The sequence below is a fragment of the Oenanthe melanoleuca genome, chromosome 3, assembly GCF_029582105.1.
Source record: "Oenanthe melanoleuca isolate GR-GAL-2019-014 chromosome 3, OMel1.0, whole genome shotgun sequence".
NCBI classification, from domain to species: Eukaryota; Metazoa; Chordata; class Aves; order Passeriformes; family Muscicapidae; genus Oenanthe; species Oenanthe melanoleuca.
Genome location: NC_079336.1, coordinates 85,795,807 through 85,814,898, shown reverse-complemented (window position 1 = coordinate 85,814,898; position 19,092 = coordinate 85,795,807). Strand labels below are relative to the sequence as shown.

Genomic DNA, 19,092 nt, shown 5'->3' with positions numbered 1-19,092 from the left:
TGTATTTCTCTGCCCTGCTGTTTCTTACCTGGCCCTCTTGAAGCTTCTCGTGGGAGGGTGTTCATGCTTGGAGAGTGTGATTGCAAGCCCCAACCAAACCAGTGGTGAGCAGTTAAGCAAAGTATTTTCCAGTGTGAAAATTGGCATTGTCTGCTCCTGGCACACTGGCACAGCCTGGCCAAGGCTGTGAGACTGAGAGCTCCAGGCAGGGCAGGTGAGCTTTTGGATGGCAGACTTTGGGCATTCCTGAAGGAGGAAAAACATGCTGAGGGCTTTGACTTTATGCAGTGGTTTCTCTTTCTCCTGAATGATAGCCATGGATGGCAGAGGCTGGAGAGAGAGGCTCCTCCTTGGATACCTGGTCTCCCTGTAGATTTTGCATCTTCTCAGATTCTGTGCTCCGTTTCATAAACAGGCACTTTTCAGGAGGTATAAACCTGGGCTGCAAATGAGAAAGTGCTTCATTTGAGTGTTCTGATCTCACTTGCCTTGGGCAGCTGGCCCTGCTGACCTGACCCCTGCCCCTCTGCCCTCCCCTGCTCAGCCTCTTCTGCTGCCTGGGGTGACCAGAGGGCTGGAGTGCCTCACCACCTGCACAGTGCTGGCAGCTGGCTTCCCACACAAGGCTGGGTCCACCCAAAGCTGGACACAGGGGTGGCACTTTGAACCCAAAGGTGTGATGGGAATTAGTTAATTGGCTCAGCAAATTCCTGGTGAGGGACCAGCAGGCTCAGCCAAGGCTTCCTATTGCCACTTTATCTGGCAGTTAACTGAGAAATTTCCATGTGGCTGTGTCAGCTCATGGCAGACACAGCAGCTGCCACCCTGAAATGTGCTGGCCAGATGTGCTTGGCTGCCTCTTGCCCTCTTTATTCCTCCTTCTCCAAAATAATCTTGCTCCATGAAACGTATTAGACACTCTGGGATGTTGGAAGCTGCCCAGTAATGACTCTGTATGGAAGTGCTCCCACTGCAGTTTTGGGGTAGTTGTAGCTGCAGATCCCTATAGTACCTGACCCCCTCACTCCTCCACTCTTGTGACTTGTGTGGGAAGATCCCTTAAAGCTTGTTATTGTGACAGAAAATACTGAATAGCTTGAGGTATTGAGGTGGTTTCACTGCAGTAAAATGCTTTATTTGCTTGCTAAAAGCTGTGGGTGTGTAGCTTCAATACAAACCTCAAAAATGTAGGAAAATATAAACACACCCATTTCAGACTGTTTGTATTTATTAGCTCTTCAACCTCAAATCCTTACATATCTGCACTGTGCAGTTGAACTTGTGTAATCTAAAGTGAAATAGATCTTTCTTACTTGGAGAAATTGTGATTATGAGGACTGGTGTTGTTCAAGGTCCTGTAAACACACAAATGCAGAAGGAACTTTCTTTTCATTAAAAATCAAAAGTAAATTTCACGTGTGTAATCGATTGCTTTATGTACATTTCACCTGTGCAATAGATAGTTTTATTTATTTTAAAATCAAGTAGATATCATCTCTCTCTTTCTCTCTCTCTCTCTTGTCTCAAACAGAGATACATCCTGCTGTGAAACCCAATGTAATCAGGTCAACACCAAGCCTTCAAAGTCCAAGTGCAAAACGACTGCTTGCACCCTCCAACCACTCTTCATTAAGTATTTTGGGGAAAAGAAACTATAGCCATCATAATGGGCTTGATGGTATGTGAAGGAATATAAATTAAATATTCCTCAGCTCTCTGAATTGCAAAACTTTCTGTGAACCTGAGGTAACATTAAATGAGAGTGTATAGACTTAGAAAAATGTAAGATATGGATGGTATGTTTATAGCAGCAGTGCAATGAATGGTGGGGCTTATTCACTGGATAAGGGCATATTAATGCCTTCTCTTAACAAAAAATCCATTTGCCATTTTCCTTACTGATTCTGATTAACCAAAAAAGGACAAGAAAAAAGAAAACTAATTTGGTGAAGGCAGAGATGCAGCATGTTCTATTTTAGCTTTTTGCATTGCACCTTAGGAAGCCACAGTCCCTGCAGAGGAGGAAGCAAAAGGTGTATCCCAGAGGTGCAGGAGAGACTATTTCTGTACATTGTGCAGTGCCAGAGGTGGTGTACAGGCCTGGTGTATTCAGCCACTTCATTACACCTTGGTGCAAACTGAGAGCAGGAATGAAGCTGTGAAAAAACAAAACACAAAAAACCCAAAAGAAAACCAGACCCAAACAAAAAGAGGGTGGAAATTTGTGAGTAAGATTAACTTTTCTCAAATAATCTTAATTTTTCATCCTGAAAAGTGACTGTGCATTATTGATTATTTTTATTTAATCTTTGCCAAACAGGATTTTTCAACTCCAACTGTAAACAGTTTTACCTTGTCCTTATAAGAGGAAAATCCAGCAGGATATAATGCTTACTGTAAAAGAAGATGCATGCACGCATTCCTGTATCTCTTTGTGAGATATAACTTCTGTAAGCCATTATTTTATTTGTTCTGTAATTGAATAAGGTTATTGAGGGTAGGGACCTGTCAGACACTGGGCTCTCAAATAGACTGTTCAGGAGATGATGTTCACAGAAGAGGTGTCTGTCTGCTTTCATGCTTCACACAATAGGTCAAGGTAGAAAGGAGAGGAATTGTCTTTCAGACAAGCTGAAAGAAAATAGAAATAGTATTCCAAATAAAGGGAGAAAAACTTGATTCATTATCCATCATCTTCCCCATAATTGTGTTTTTCTGTCATTGCAAACATTACTTGTATACTGCTGTGAAAACACCTACTACATTTAATAACACCCAGATAGGAATTTTGACATCCTTTGAGAAGAAGTGGTTATTGAGAATATACAGAAGAGAGGATTGCTTGCATTTCTGCTCAGCATGCAGCTATTACACTACAGACACACAACATTCATGGCAACACAGGCTCTTTGAGGGACCAAGGTGACACCTTGGGACTTGCAGTTGGGAGAAAATGATATCTGCATTAGTAGGCAGAGCCATAAATGCTGACTTTGCACTGCAACCCTTGAGGGTGGAGTTCTGCATGGATGGTTTAGTAGCTGCTGCATGAGAATGTGAGCAAAGACCTCCCCCTCCACCAATGCTGGCCATTAGACTGGACTCCCCATGTAAGCTCTGAGTGGTGAATTACTTTCCTTTGGGTGCAAAAATGACCAGAGAATGCTTTCAGCTGGAAAAGACCTCAGAGATCAAGCCCAGCCCCATAACTCAGCACTGCTAAACCCACCACTAACCCCTAAATGCCACAACTGTTGAATCCTCCAGGGATTCCAGGGATCCCTTCCCTGGGCAGCCTGTTCCAGTTCTCCACAATGCTTTCAGTTTTCCCTAATATCCAACCTCAACCTTCCCTGGCACCACTTGAAGCTGTTTCCTCCTGTCCTATCATTTCTTATCTGTGAAAAGAGACTGACCCCCATCTTCTGCAACCTGCACATTTCTCCAGCAGAGAAGGCTGTAGCAGTAAGTTCAAGGTAATTATTGTGATTAAGCCCCTCCTTAGGCCTCTGCAAGGAGGCATGCTTAGAAGTCTTTAACATTTTTCTTCTACATAGTATGGATGTTCTCCTCAAAGTAAAGAGTCTGTAAAACCAATCATTAGCTACACTAATTAGTGTGTATTAGTCAGCTCTGTTAAGGCAATTTGCACAAAATAACATCTAATTTGAAAAATTAGTATTGAGAACTGCAAGTCATTGCTTTAGGAGATATTTCTGCTTATCTGTTTTCTGTGAAAACAATGTACTGGAAAGCATATATCCTAACTAAATGAAATCTGTATTTTTTTAAAGTACAAAAATTACTATCTTAGTATTAAAAATGGCTATTTTGGTCATTATTCTTGCCACTCACTTTAATTAAAATGTGGAAAAGTGTAAATAAAATGCAATTAACAAGTAACAGTAAGTAATGATACTCAACAGCTCAGATTCCATTTCTTCTGACTTAAAAGTGATTACCTTCAATATTTACCATTTGCCTCCTCCTCAGGTTTTTGGTAAATATAAAATATATATGTTTTTGCTTGTGTTTTATCCAGTTTCTCTTCAGCACCAGATCAGCTTGGGAAGTGGTGATTTCTGTGTCACTTCCCTGACCACACTGTACTATTTGTGCAGTGAAAAGTTTTGCCTGCCCCCAGAGTGTTTGTGTTACTATAAATGCACTAAAAAGCTTTTTTGGTTCCAAAATACTATCAATTGCTGCAGGTTTGATTGGGTTGTATAAATTTACAGTATGCAGAAAGCCTGGTGTGGAGATGATGACAGATTCTGCCTTTCAGTGCATGCTTTGGTGAAATGAGCAAGCAAAAAGGAGCATGGGGGACTTACATCAAATCTCATTTGCTGTCTTCATAATCTTAATATTATTGACATGGAAATGTCTGCATTTTCAAATTTGCTTTTTTTCCAACAGCATTAGATATTTGTTGTGAGAAAGCCACAGAAATATGTTTACTTAAGATATACAATATTTCACAGCATTTGAATAAATGTTGCTTAGACTTGTGCAAATATATATTTAGATAATCATAATTTAAGTCAATCTTACTGCCTGGATGAGTGCCTTATTTTGGCAGAATTTCTTTTTAAGCAAATCAATAATTATTTGCTTTGAATATAGCAGTACATTATGGAAATGGCACTTTTTTATGCTTCTTTGGGGAAGTGGGGGAAGATTATGAGAAACATAATTAATATTTAGTTAAACGCTTTTAAGAATAATAAACAAGAATATGATTAGCATTTCTTATACAAGTTCTACATTGGCTTGAGTTGTGCTGTTAGCCAATGCAGCAAAAAATTCCCTTTCAGTTTTCCATGGATGCACCTTCAGAAAGAGCCTGGTGCAATTTGTAGGAGTGAGGGAATTTGGCCTTTTTGACTGATTTTACTTGATCATTGTTGAGAATGATAAGGGAGCTCACTTATCTTTACTTAATGGGGATGTTGTGCCCTAATACCTTATTTTTGTCAGTCATGGGCATGAGTGATTTTGCACTGCTTAAGCACTGTGTATTGTAGCTAAAGAGAGGATCTTGTAGGTTTTGTGTCCCTTATTGGGAGGAAGACTTTTGCTGTATGGTCTTAGAAAAGTGTTTTTCATTTTATTTTCAAACAGCAGCAAATCTTGCATTCTGTAAGATGTAATCAAAAATGTCAGTGAGCTGGCGTTTTGCTGTTCTGGAAAAGTCACAGTCCTTTGAGAAGGTTTTGTGTAATATACATGCTGGGGGTTTTAACTACTCTGAGATGCAGCATTTCAAATGCTGCTGAAATTAAAGCCAGCATAAGATGTTGAAGTGGTTGTCTGCTGTGACGATAGCCTCTTTCAAGTGGGAAAATTCCATCTTCAGAAAATCACGATGTTGCAGAAGGTTACATGTATCCAATTTTGTTACTGGAGTTGATGATGGGAAGATTTAGGTGTGACTGTAAAGTGCTTTAGATATTTTGAATCTGATCTTTAGATTACAGTGTCTGAAATTATTCCAAGCAATTACTTTCTCCCACAAGCTGCTTAACATTAGTGCATCCAAGTAGTCAAATTTCAAGGCAGCCTATTGTTTTGGCAGGGTGAGTAATGATACTTTTGCTTATAGTATTTGGAAACATCAGGTGGAGTATTTTACACAAGAACAGTCTCTGACATCTGACATGCATTTCCTTACCTTTTGTGCATGAGAACTGGAATATCCACAGGACGTCCAAGGCATCAGCATCACTAATGAGGTACAGAAATCTGTCTGTGCCTGTTGATAATCATTTTCATGTTGTGGACAAAAATAAAGGGACTTAAATCATCAGCCCTGATCCTCCTCCTCTCTCCCCTGCCATACCTTTAGTGCTGCATTGCAGTCTGAGATGTCCTGCTGCCTTCAAGAGGATTCTTTCAACAGTCAAATTTCTGTTCTGGAATATACTGAAGTGAACAGCAGATACATGAAGTATCTAGGAATGAAGCAACAATTTTGGGGTCTGTTTTCCGAGGAACCCACACATTTCTGGTCTGGCAGGATGAAAAGGTGACATGAGAAACTGGCAAATGGAGAAAGACCTCAAAAAGATGTACCTTCTCTCTTAGATACTGTTCTGGTCAATCCTTCTCTCTATGGTTATGACTGATACTGTTGGCTGTTCAGGAGAGGAGCAAGGTAGAAAGGCTTAGTTTTCACTCCTATTTATGACAAATGGATGAAAACATGACTGACACACAGGGAGACTAAAACCTTTCCTGTCCCAATTTTTTTTGAAACAGAGAAATTAATTATAATACATGCTTCATTATAATTAGATTCACATAACACTGTGTGAAAGTACATCAAAGGGAAGGAGGCTTCACTCTCCAATGGAATTTTTCAGCAGTGAGTGAGTTGTTTTTTCTCAAAGGTGTCTAATTGTTGTTTTCACAATACTATGTTTTGGTAGAGACAAAGATGTCCTGTTATGGTGACAGAGGAGCAGGATGGATTGCACATCAAAAAACAATCAGTGCTCTGTTACTATAAAAAAAGAGAACCCTAAATTTTCTCTTACACATTAATAAACTATAAGCCTACCAAAATTCTTATAAACCTCATTTAACATACCAGATATTTCCAACTGAAAGAGAAGAAATGAGTTGCTATGTGAAATTTTGCCATTTCTTCCATGCTAAAGCACAAGGTATGATTAATGCTGGATTGTGTATACTTGCTGTTCCCAAAAGTGAGAGACAAAAGCTATATATTGCTCCACAGTTTTCCCTCTGAAGTTTGATTAGGACATGTTCTAGCTGTGGTCTTTGGTATAGCTGGAAAATGCTGTAAAATATTCAGCTGTGGATTTCTCAGTCAAATGTGTGCACTGGTATTGATGGAAATGTGAACATGGAGAATAGATCTCACAGGAAAAAAATTATGCTGTGTTACTGTCATTTAGTGGGGAAGCAAAGAAATATGAAAAGGTGTTTGTGGCTCTTAGTTACTTCCCGAAATATATTGCTTTTATGCTTATAGCATTATAGGAAATACTTAAGAGCTTAGTCCTGCCTTTCTATACAAAGTCATTAAAATCATCTCTGACCCTCAAGAGATTGACCTAACAACCTTTTTACATTTAAATTTTGCAACTTGCACAAGAGTAGACAATTTCTGCCTATTTTCACTGTGCAGTTGGAAGCAATAATTTTAAATATTTATTAGGAAACTAAAATGCTCTAAAGCTTACATTTCTGTGGTCAGCAAATTCACTTGTTTTTTGCAGAGGTACAAATGATGATACTGAAGATGATGAACTACTGACAACTTCCAGAGCCCAAATAATGTGCCTGGAAAGTGACACAGGCCTTATTTACTGCAGGGTGTTACTGCTGACATTGTCAATCATTTGTAGAACTAAGCTTCTGCATCTCATGTTTGCAAGTATCAAGTAATTTTTTTCCCTGTTTAAATTTTTGTGTTATAAAACAGTGAGTTGATGGCTCCTCACTTCCCTCTTTGGTCTTCATTTCTCCAAACCCAGTGATGCAAATGATATTGTGACTTACCATGAAAAACAACCAAGTAGGAGGAAAATATTTTGGTCCAAAAAATAGAGGATCTTTCCCCTCTAGAATTTTTTAAAATTGAGAAAATTATGTATTATCTCACAATGCTAAATGTGTACATTGAATTTACATTACAGTTATCTTCCAAGTATTTGAGTTCCTTTGATTACAAATAAAAGGACAGTCTTCCATTCTCTGTTTGATTACTGCTTAAACTGCTGGGCATTTTTCAGTGAGAAAAGGTAAGCAGTACAATTTGGCCACAGGAGTGCTTGGGAGGAGCAAAAGCATTTCTGCAAACCCAGGCTCCCTTGGATTTCCTCTGAGGAGGAACCATTCCTAAGCCTGTTGTGTATTTTTTAAAATACAGACAGCAATTACTTACTGCCACAGTCAAAATACAATTTCCATGCAGCTGAAATACTCAGGTTTATTGTATCTTGAGAAATATGAATTATTTCCCAGGGTGAAAGTGCATTAGAAATTGGACAAGGGACTATTATTGATTCCTTCTGCATTTATTCCTTTTTTTCAAAAATGTGTATTTGGTTTTGTAAGGCTTCTTTGCCTATAATTGATTCCCAAGAAAAGCACAAATACAGAGTCACATTCATGCTTTAAAGCACTACCTTGAGTGTTCCATAGATCACTTTGCTTTTGTTGTGCCAAGGAAATGAATGCTTGTGAAAAATTGTTGTGTTGCATCCCTGAACTCACCAGTGCAGCAGGGATCAGAAAGGGCAAGGCATGTGGGATCCCAGGTGGAGGAAAGGGCCCTTCTAATGTACCCCATTTCTGCTCTTTGAATCAGTGTTTCTTGTTTAAATATACAGGTAATGTGCAGACATGAAACCCTGGCTTTTCTAATTGGCAGAATGAACCAGCTCTTCAAACAGCAAGCAGCACTGTAATTAAGTTAACATTCCAACCACAATACAGATAGCCAGAGCTTAATTCCTAGAATCACTGCTTTCCTCTGGTATTATTTTAAAGTATTACAGTTGCAGAAAGAGATTCCTGTCTGTTTGATAACAGGATTAGCAGCATATTACCTCCTGAATTATGTGTTCTGGATTCAAGATCTGGAGTTCATACTCAAAGTGCTTCTGTGTCTGATTACTGTCAAGTAGGTTGATTATTTTTTGTAAGCTGTGATTGCAGAGCAATAGTTCTTAACAATTCTAGTGCATAATGCAATAGGGAAGGCACCTTCACAAAGTGCTTAGGCAGGGGAACTGGAAAGATCCTGTGTCTGGTCTGTGATATTTTTTGTCTATATATTCTTTCTCCAGTGTTTAAAATTTCTGTCTTGGGAGAATAACAGTCTTCCTCAAAAATCATTTTTAGTAGCAGACATACGTATGTATTCATAAATTTTTAATAATACTTTTGAATTAAAAATGTCACTTTTTCAATTGCTGCAAACTGGGAGGAAAAAACCAGTTATGTTTGGTTACTCTAAACATTCATAACCCAAACTGAGGAGGAAAAACGAAGCAGTCTTCCTTCCTCAGATTTTTTCATAAGGTGGGCCATCCTGGGTGAAATTAACCTCCAAAGTCTTATGCATCATCATGGGCTGAGCTGTTGCTAGGATTAAACAGCTCTGCTATTGCCAGTCTGCCTTTATTTTCCACCTATCAAAATCACATTGTCTTCACATGTATTTATTCTGGAAGTTTTAGAAGGAGTACATGTTTCACCCATTAGTATTGTCAGTGATCCCATTGCATAAAAAAGAGAAATGCCACTTAACTCAGTTTTCTATCAGAAGAAATAAAGAACATTGCATATACAAATAACACATGAAGAGCTGGAAAGGGGTTTTGATGTGTAATAAAAAAATAACATGTTGCTGGGGAATAATATGCAAACTTGAAATAATTATGTAGCTGACACCATCCCTAAGCAGTGCCCTTTTTCTGATTTAGCCTTAAATGGTTTTACAGTGGGGAATTTTATGGTGTCCTACTGCCTGGGAACAGGGAGCAATGCTTGATTGGTCAATATGGTCGGTAAAGCACATCCTAATGTGAGGAAATTTCTTCTGCAGCTTACTCATTTCTATTTGAGTTCAAATAAATATGTTGTAGAAAGGGCACAGGAGCATCTTAGGCAGTTTCTGCTGTTGGTGCATCAATTTCTCCTACAATAATAAACTTACAAACATCTTGTCAGCACTGAAGCTGCATTTACTGAAACTCCCCCACATCACAGCACTATAAACCCTTGTTAGTGGTGATGATGTCTGGCCACTTCTGCTTAAAATGGAGCAATCCACTTTCCTGGCACTTCATTTGCCTTAAGGGGAGAATCAGTCTCCATCCTGGAGTTCCCTTCCTACTGAAGTGGTGCAAGTACAGATCACTGTCTTGAACAAAATCCTTTGCTGTAGGAACTCACTTATAACCAAGACTCCACTGGTGCGAGTTTCATTAGATTTTGAGCCCAATTATATCAATTCCCTAAGGCATTGTAGAACATGGCAGATAAAATGAAAATCCAAAGTTTTGTTTTCTGTTCCATCCAATACCAAGATATTTGTGGTTTTTAAACAAGCTCTGACACCCTTAAGCTGCTCTGGGGTTTGCATTGGTGTGCAGACCTTTTGTAAAGGTTTCTAATGCTTTGAGTCTGCCTTTTTAAGCAAGGGCTTTCTTCCTTAGTTAAAAGTTTTAGCCTTAGTTAAAAGTTTTCCGCAAAATTGGCTGGTGTGTCCATGTATAAGTGTTCTTCAGAATCTGCCAAGTGAGAGTGTAATTATTTTCTGGAAGAAATTGGTGTCTCCTCAGTTCTAAAGTCTGAATATTTGTGTATCAGAATATATGAGGAGTTTAAATTGTACAACAATGGCACCTTAATTAGTATTCTTTGCTAGATCCTAGAACCTTTTGACTATATATGCTTATTAAACAGTTATTTTCCTATGTGTTTATGGATATACTCAGATCTCTGATGTTTGGCAGCTTAGATCATATTTCAGTATCTGCAGCAAGAAAAACGCATGCAGAAAAAGAGAATGATTCTATTGCATGATATTGACAGGGATATTTACAAATATAACATGTTTTTTCATTTCTTGGCTGGGTTTTATTATTAGGTTATCAATATGGTATTATCCTGGAGTTAACAGCTGCTGGCACTGCACTAACAGCATCTGTCAGGTTCTTTTCAAAAATACACTGTTTAACAATTTCCAGGAAAATTCAGTTGTTCCTCAGCTCGTTTTAGGGACATCTCTGTTTCACAGACAAGTGAGTGAGAGCATGTCTGTGTATTTTGGGACAATCATGGCTAAGCAGAGCTTTTTTAGATCTGGCACATAGAGCTATGCCAAAAGCACAGCACCTCTGAGTAAGAGGGAAGTTTTTCAGTATCTCAGTACAGAAAATATGGATTTTTGTTTGTTGGCTTTATCATTTTGGGAGTCACTGAAAGTGCTCTGTAATATATCTCTTCTGTGTTTCAAGAGACAAGGAGCCCCATTCTTTGTGTTTAACTTTGTGGATAATTCTGCCTAAGTTCAGGATTCTTCAGGAAATATTGTGCTCTTGGAGATAAGGTGGTTGGTTGTTATTTTTTTTTCCCCTGTGCATTTATGCTTATAAATGGAATGAATCTTTGTCTTAATCATTTGTTATTCCATTAATGCAGTCTCTGTGTTTTTTCAGGAATATTCATGTCTTGAAATGTTACTTTACTGGGATGTCAAAAAAAAAAAAGTTTTAATGACAAGATTACAGAGTTCTTCACTCTACTGTGATCTTCTCTTACTCTATAAGAGTGCCAAACATGTTCAAGTATCAAGAAGCAGTAAACTGTCACAATATTTAGTTCTTATACTACTAGTTTAAAAATTTCCTGGAGGACTGGTGACCTAAATGTATTTTTATATATGATAACTTTTGTGTGAAAGAAGAGAGGCAAAGAGGGCTGGTAGAGGAGCTCACAACTAAGATATTGCTGGCTTTAGGTAGGTATTCACTGTCAATGTGACCTTAGAGATATAAATATTTCTTATTTAAAATTGATTAAGGATGAAGACTTGTACAAATGTAAATGTAAACTAGATACTGGAATTTCTGTTGAATGTTGGTGTTTATAAATAGTTTGAGATGTTTAAAATGGCTTACCTTTATTCTATCAGTGATTGAACTATACCTGAAGACTGGTTAAGGTGACTCCTCAAAAGGAAAGGGAAATTGCAGTTTAAGAGAGTAATTACCTTTCTTTTTTTGGAAAGAGATATGCAGCTGTTCTCATGTCTTTTTAATCCCTTTAGTACTATTTGTAAAAATAATAAAATCCCTCAAGAATTCTTTGTGTAAGTGATACTAGCTGGAAACCCTGTAAGTTGTAATTTGGAACCAAGACAAGAATAAAAAAAGTAATTATTTAGCATTTATCTCAGTTCTTGCAGAACTGAGAATCTGCTGATTCAGTTCATTCAGAATTGTGTACATTTTATAAAAACATGTAGTTTTGATAAATGTCCCTTCCTTAAGAATTCTCTGTATCCAACAAGGTGTCCTGTCACAGTTTTTGAGCAAGTCTTTGAGACTGCATCTTATAGACCAGCAGTGAGTTTTCTTGCAGGTTCTTTAAGTGTTTATGTTTTTTTACTGAAGTTGCACTGCTTTGAAAAAGAAGAAGGTCTCTAATATGTGAACTGTAACATTTTAAATCCAAAGAGAGTGTGATTTCTGTTCTTGGGGAAAGAAAAAAGCAAACATAACCTGAGTTAAACAGCAGGATGAAATCTATGACAATTATTGGCCTAGGAGTGATTGCTCTGCAATTTTTAGAAGTACAGCCATGAGCTCAGTTGACTGTCTCCTGATTTATCATATAGAAGAGAATAGTTAGCTTTTCTTCATGTTGCATTTCTCTATAAGCTTTGTCAGTTTCAAACTGAGCATCCACCTCAAAAATTCTCAGCAAAAGTTTGGTCTAGTTTTATAAAATCTTTTTTGAAATGGGAAAAGTAATGGAATTATGTTGATACTATCTGTATTTTTGTCTGCAGAGCTAATCCTTCATGATCCCATATGTTAAAAGCAAAATGAAAAAAACCCTCACTTCTTTAAACATGAATTATGAATTAGTTCCATTTTTATATTTGCTTGCAGAAGAGGATAATTAAGCAAAGAGAATGAGTATATTAAAGCATGCCATATATATTCAGGACCAATGATGAGTCTCATGCTTGTTTCATGAGAAATCTTTCCAGTCTCTGCATTTTTGGTGTGCTCATTGTTGTAGCTGTGCAGGAGCATTTTAGCCTTCAGGGTGAGCATCAGAACATGGGGCTTTTGTGGATGAAGAAAACATTCTAATATGCTGTGGTTCTTTTATTTTCCAGAATCATCCAGCCATACAACAAGAACAATCATGGTAAGTATAGAGGAGATTAGAGGTATTGATCTGCTTATAGCCATGATTTTTCCTTTAAAAATGAAGTAGATATAGTACTATCCTAAGCTGTTGGCTTTTTTTTTTTTTATGAAGTCAAATATTGTAGACATTGTAGATGGAAAATGAGTTTGTCTTTATTTCATGAGAAATCTTGGGGAAAAAATGAGAGATTAAAGATCTTAGGAACTTACAGTGCTGTCAGTTTGAATGGCTCAAAAATTCACCTACAATTCTGTGTTCTGTGTTTAAGTGATTTTTGATTATGTCAAATTAATGCCAATAAACTTTTTGCATTCTATCTATATCACATGGGGCAGAGCACATTTAAATTTCAGAACAATAGCTGAGTAATTTCTTGCATCACATTCCTCAGAGGCCAGTTTCTAACATTACCTTGAGTTTGATAATTTGGGTTTCTAGAAATAGGGAAATGTTTAAGTGGACTGATACACCTTCAAAAATGAGATTAGAAAGCTTTATGTAAAAAAACAAGACGTGTACTCAGTGTCTCTCTTACATTTTTGCAGGGTGAGAAATGTTGGTCTCTTTCAAACTCATAATCAAGTTGGGTGAGGGCTGAAGAACAATTCACATAGAGGAAATTTTCTCTGACAGGCATTGATTGATGCCTGTCCTGTGGGTGTTTGGAGAGAGGGCTTTGCTTTTGGAAAACACCAATTTTTGAGGCGCGTGTTGAAATTTTAGAAAAAATCCCAGCAAGTCATGACATGAGCTTCTCTGTTTTCATACCTACAGTTTTTAGGGTGTCCCTTCAAGTTTATTTACCTCTAATTTATGTATGTAAATTCCCCCATGGATTTCTTGACTCTACAAGGGATAAAAGATTAATATAGTTCATTGCCTTTATCATCAATGGCCATTAATAATCCAGTGCAAATGAATTATAAATAGGTAAGGACTAGAGATCACTATATTTCAAAATAGTAGAGATGTCTGCAAAAGTGATGTTTCTGTTTCCTACTGGAAGTAATGTAATCCTTCTTGGTCATAAATTTGTTTTAATACACCCATTTCAAAAGAAGATGCTTAGTTATTCAAGTGTATTCCTCCATTTTAAAATTTTGGAATGGGTTGAAAAACTTTTTAATGTTTTTTCCATGCTGCATTGGTGTTAGGAAAAGAGCAGGGCAATTTTGTTGAAGCTGGTGAACCCTTTACTCTGCTTTACCTTTACTCTTTTTTATCCTATTAATTGTACTCTGAAGATACTCACTCTCTCTTTTCTATTAATGTATGAGAACAGTTCTTAAAACTTAGACAAAAGAGTGGGGGTTTTTCCTATATATATTTTTTCTTACTCCAAAACATGCCCTAAGTTTTAAAGAGAAAAGGAAAAGGTTTTTAAATAGCTTGAGTTCTTGAGGTTCCTGTGTTGTGAACCTCTCCAGATCTCTCTGCTGACAACTCAGACCACAAGAGAATGTTCTGCAGTCAGTGTGCAGTAATTGTTCATTGCACTTAAATAAATAAAGGTAGGAATAAAAGTATCTATTCTGCTTAGTGAGAAATCATTATAGGAATGTCTGCTCTTCTCTGCAACTACAGCATAACTGAATGTGTAAAAGAAAAGTTCTTACTTCCCAGTGAGTAAGTAGAAATTGTCAGCAAAACCAGAAAATATGGTATTCCTTGCATTAGAACAGTATGAGATTATCCATTCAATGCAGAGGTAGTAAAGCAATACTGCTGAGAGCCACTGCAATAAATAGTTACTCAGAAATGAAGTCCCCTTTTCCTGGCTGATTACGGTTCTATTGTCACATAAAAAGTTAAATCATGACCTTTAGTCATCAGAATGTGAGAGGCACCACAGCAAATTTGTATTACTGCCTTGGCTGCTTTGATGTAAAAGAATTTTTGTCTTACCAAGGTGAAGTATTTGAACTCCTTTAAAGTTGCATTTAGAGGTGTTGAAATAATGCAAGGCATTAAATCTGATCTTGTCTCTGAAGATTCAGATTTATGCTGAATTCAAAGCCAACAAAGTATAGAGTGTGCTCTGCTAAAAAAACAAAGTGCAGTTTTTCTGAGGACATTACAAGAATTTTCTTCTGTATTTAAATGCAATCATAGCTACCTATTTTTTGTTTCATATTCTTGTTCATGAAAATAAAAACCCCCGAAAATATTTTAAGCATCTGTGTGAGGGGGAGAGAGGGAGAGCATGCTCTGTTTTAACTATAAAATAAATTTCCTTTTATTCTGTGCATAGTTGCCTAGCTTAATCTTTCATTACTAATTTATTGATTCCCATAAATAACTATTTACTTCAAAATGATACCTGCTAAGATATGATTTATTCAGAGGTTATGTAGCTTGTGTGTACCATATAGGACAAAGAGGGACTATAAACATTGCAGTATTTTAGCCCAGATGCCTTGTCAGGTCAGCTGTCATCTTTTAGGAGGGTTGTTTCTTTTGGGATTTTTGGATAGGTTTGTTTCCCTTGCACAGAAGAGTCCTTGACTTAGATTTTCAGCATTACAACCATTGCAGGTGTTTGTGACAGGTTTTGTAGCAAATCCAGAGGTTCCAAAATTCTACTTGTGTTGAGTACTTGGTTATTTTCTTGTATATGATCTGTTTGAAAATCTTTCATTTTTAATAGCCTTTGGGTTTTTAAATGAAATTCTATACCCAAAGTAGTTGTATGCCTGCATGCTATTATCAACATTGCAACTTCATGCTGTGTAGAGATTTTGGGTATTAATTTTTGCACTCATCTTACATTTCTATGAATAAATAAACCAGCCCCAAACCTTGATGCTTCTTCAAGGTATAATGCTAATCTCTTTGGAAATACGAATACTTAGGGTGTGGCAAAAAAGCATCAATAGCTGATTTAAACTTAAGGTAATTCTAAACTTGTTTTAAAGGATGTATTGTATCATTAGGTCAGTGCCAAATATATGGAACCAATTAATATAGGTTATTGCCAGTCATCTGAGCACAGCTGATTTTTTCCAGTGATTTTTTTTTTATCTTGTAGGGAGCTTCTTTTGCTCTGCTTGCTTTCAATAGATTTTTGTTGTTGTTGTTTAAAGATGCAACCAAAAAAATTTGAAAATGTGAATTTAAGGCAATGAGAATGATTTCCTTTTTGAAACAATGGGGGAAAACATAAGAAATCATAAATTGAAATCCACTTAGCAATTTGTGGTAGTCCAATTAAACATTCCTTCAGCCATAGTACAAAAGTTTAGTTTGTTAGTTTTTACACTTTGAATTACTGTGGGTGCTATGTATTTTATTTCAAAGCAAGAAGATCTTTCATGCTATATTAAGTTGCCACTTTAATGTAAGGTGGTTTTGGGATGGTATCCAGATTTCTCTGGACTCACAGCTGCCACTAGAGCAGATATCACGTGTACAGTGATCCTACACAGTCATTTCCTTGGTTTCCCTGTCACTGCAGAGCCTTATGCCTGGTGCACCTTGTGTTGAAAGACCTGATTTACAGTTTTAACTCAGTGCTGCTGCTTCCAGAGGATTTGACAGGGACAAAGACATGTACCTTCCTTGTGAAGGGATCACCTGTGCTGCTTGGAAGTTGCAGGTGGCTCTGTTGCCCACTGTGAAATTAATGCAGATGGGAAATTCGTGCCCCTGTCAGGTGAGTTTTGATGGGCAGCACTTGCAAGCAGCAGAGAAATGGATCAGCAGGGAGCAGGTGAAGCTGCCCAACAACCAGTCTTTATGTAAAGTCCTCCTTGTTGAAGACCTTGAAAAGATTGCTTTTGGTCTCTGGGGTGCCTTCAGTCTGCAGCTTGGACACCACCTGTTTGACAGGTGAGACTTCCCAGAGAAAACCCCCTGAGGACTTAAATATTTGTGTTCTTTATGGGATGTAAGCTTGCCTGAATCAGAACTCCCTTTGTCTTGAGCAGTTTGTCTTTCAAGTGCACTGAAAGGCTTTTCTCCTGGTGCCTTTTGAGCATGGAGCAATTTTGTCACAGAGGAACAAGAGATCTCAATGAATGTACTCAGACTGAGATTAAATACTTGGGAGAAAGGAGTCACTCATCACAGAGAAAGAGTTGTCCAAAATGCCAGCTCCTGGTGCTTTGTGCTGCTCTGATGTGCCCCTGGCATGCAGACCCTTAACACCAGTGGTTCTGATGCAAACTCAGAGCACAGCTCATTAGTGATGTACACAGTCAAAATCAAAGCAGCAGCAGCTGATTGCACACGGTGATGGTGTGAGGAAATGGCTGAAACTTCTTGCAAGCAGAGTTTTAAATGAGAAGGACTTCTGTGGTAGCACAGGGGAGTATTCCTGAGGCTTTCATAACCTTTCTGGCACAACTGTGTGCTAGGTAGGGAATTTGAATTCATCATCGTCATAAAAGAAAAGCATTTAATGAGCACTTTGTATGGAAGTTCATTTTGCTCTTGGTGTTGATAGTACTGTGACAGTGGCATTGAATGCTCATTTTCATACACATTGGTGAATATATTTTTTGAGAGGAACTAATGAACTGATTGCCTGGTCAAGAGCTTCAATTGTTTTTATTAACTTGAAATTAATGTGGTCCCTAGCACAGACTGGAGAACAATGATCTTATTTTCTCTTGTCCTTATGTGAAATTTAATTAATTTCTTCAAATAGCTTGAAATGGCTGGGGTAGAAGGGAAATAAAAGAGAAAATTCTAACCAATTTGATGCAGCAGAAATGAGATTATATTGTAAGCCTTGTGTCATTTTCTGTAATGTTATCTCTTGCCTGGAATGACGGTTAGGGGCTAATAAAAGTAGAAAAAACAGAAGTTCAGAATTAGTTGCAATATCTGGCTCTGCCAAGGGAAAAAATTGTCATGAAAAGACAAGCACTTTTTCCATCAGGCTTCACTGTTTTTCAGAGTTTATGCCACAGGAAAAATGCTTTTTGTACCTTATACATTTTTCTGAACGTTTTTTTTGCCTTCACTTCTTATATTTATTAAAGTAAACATCCAATGGCGGATTAGAAAGGAGCCTAGGAAAAGATATGAATCATTACATGAGATAACTTAAACCCATTATTGGACAACAAAAATATACCATTAGAGCCCTTGAATGTTCCTCTGTAGTGTATAGCAGTGGCAATTGCCAGATACAAACATTGAATGGGAAATTTGATGTGTGGCAATGTTTTCCATGTATGACTTCTTACTCTCTTTTTTCAGCACCACACACCATGTACAAGAAGAGATCAGCAGTTAAAAACCTTCATGAATTTCTAATTTCGTAGCACCTATGTATTTTATCCTGAATTCATTCTAAATAACAGCAGCTGAATTCTAGTACCATGCCTTTTAGGTCTTTTTCCTCACCAAAGCTAATATGAAAAAAAAGTGAAAGTCAAACTGCAGTCTAAACACTGAATGAAAAAAATGGGGAAAAAAAGTAAATATTTTAAAGGGCTACAAAGATAGATTAATGACCCTATGTGCAATAACAATTAAATTCACCATAAATCTTTGTTTTTAAGGCAAAGGAAAACAGTTTAGCTCTAAGAAAGATTTATATGTGACTCACTCAAATACGATGTCTTGTTTCTCCTCTTCTTGTCTGGTTTTGTTTCATGAAATCTAAGGAATCACAGAGGAGATTGCTCAGTTATTCACAGTAGCATAATGAATGCTGGAATTTTCTGTCAAATGCATAAAAATTGTCCTACTGGAGAGAGCCACTGGATCAGGGTGTGGTGAAAGTTTTTTGTTATAATGTGAATATAATGCTTTGAAAGTGAGTGTAAGAATTATTCAGAAAAAATGATGCCTTTGTTTATCTTCTCTGGTTTTTATGTTTTTATTACATGATTTAAGAGGTCAGTTGTGTGCTCTGTTCTGCTGGTCTTTGTGGGTGCTATCAGCCCCTTCCTTAGTGACCGTGGTGTTGGTTCCCTAATTAGTGGGTATGAATGTGCTGCACTGGGTGCATTTTAGGAATGTTACAAAAACACTATCAGTGATGTGGAATACTGGTATTATTTCACCAAGGAAAGAGTACTTCTTCCTAAGAAAACATGGTGTTGAATCCATGTCAGATAAAGTAAGCAAATTTTCATCTTTGTGTAATGTCTTCTATTGGTTTTGTCCCATTGTTGTTGGTCCTGCTGCTGATCGATTATGTGGGAAACAAGA

At 37.4% G+C, this 19,092-nt stretch overlaps 1 protein-coding gene across 1 annotated transcript in view; it reads left to right on the top strand.

The window, feature by feature from the left end:
* Positions 1 to 19,092, top strand: part of MTA3 (metastasis associated 1 family member 3) — a 133,213-nt gene that overhangs the window by 92,300 nt on the left and 21,821 nt on the right. The window contains exons 16-17 of the mRNA XM_056488054.1: positions 1,532 to 1,678; positions 12,893 to 12,924. Coding sequence (XP_056344029.1) covers positions 1,532 to 1,678; positions 12,893 to 12,924 — 179 coding nt within the window. The remainder of the gene's footprint in view (positions 1 to 1,531; positions 1,679 to 12,892; positions 12,925 to 19,092) is intronic.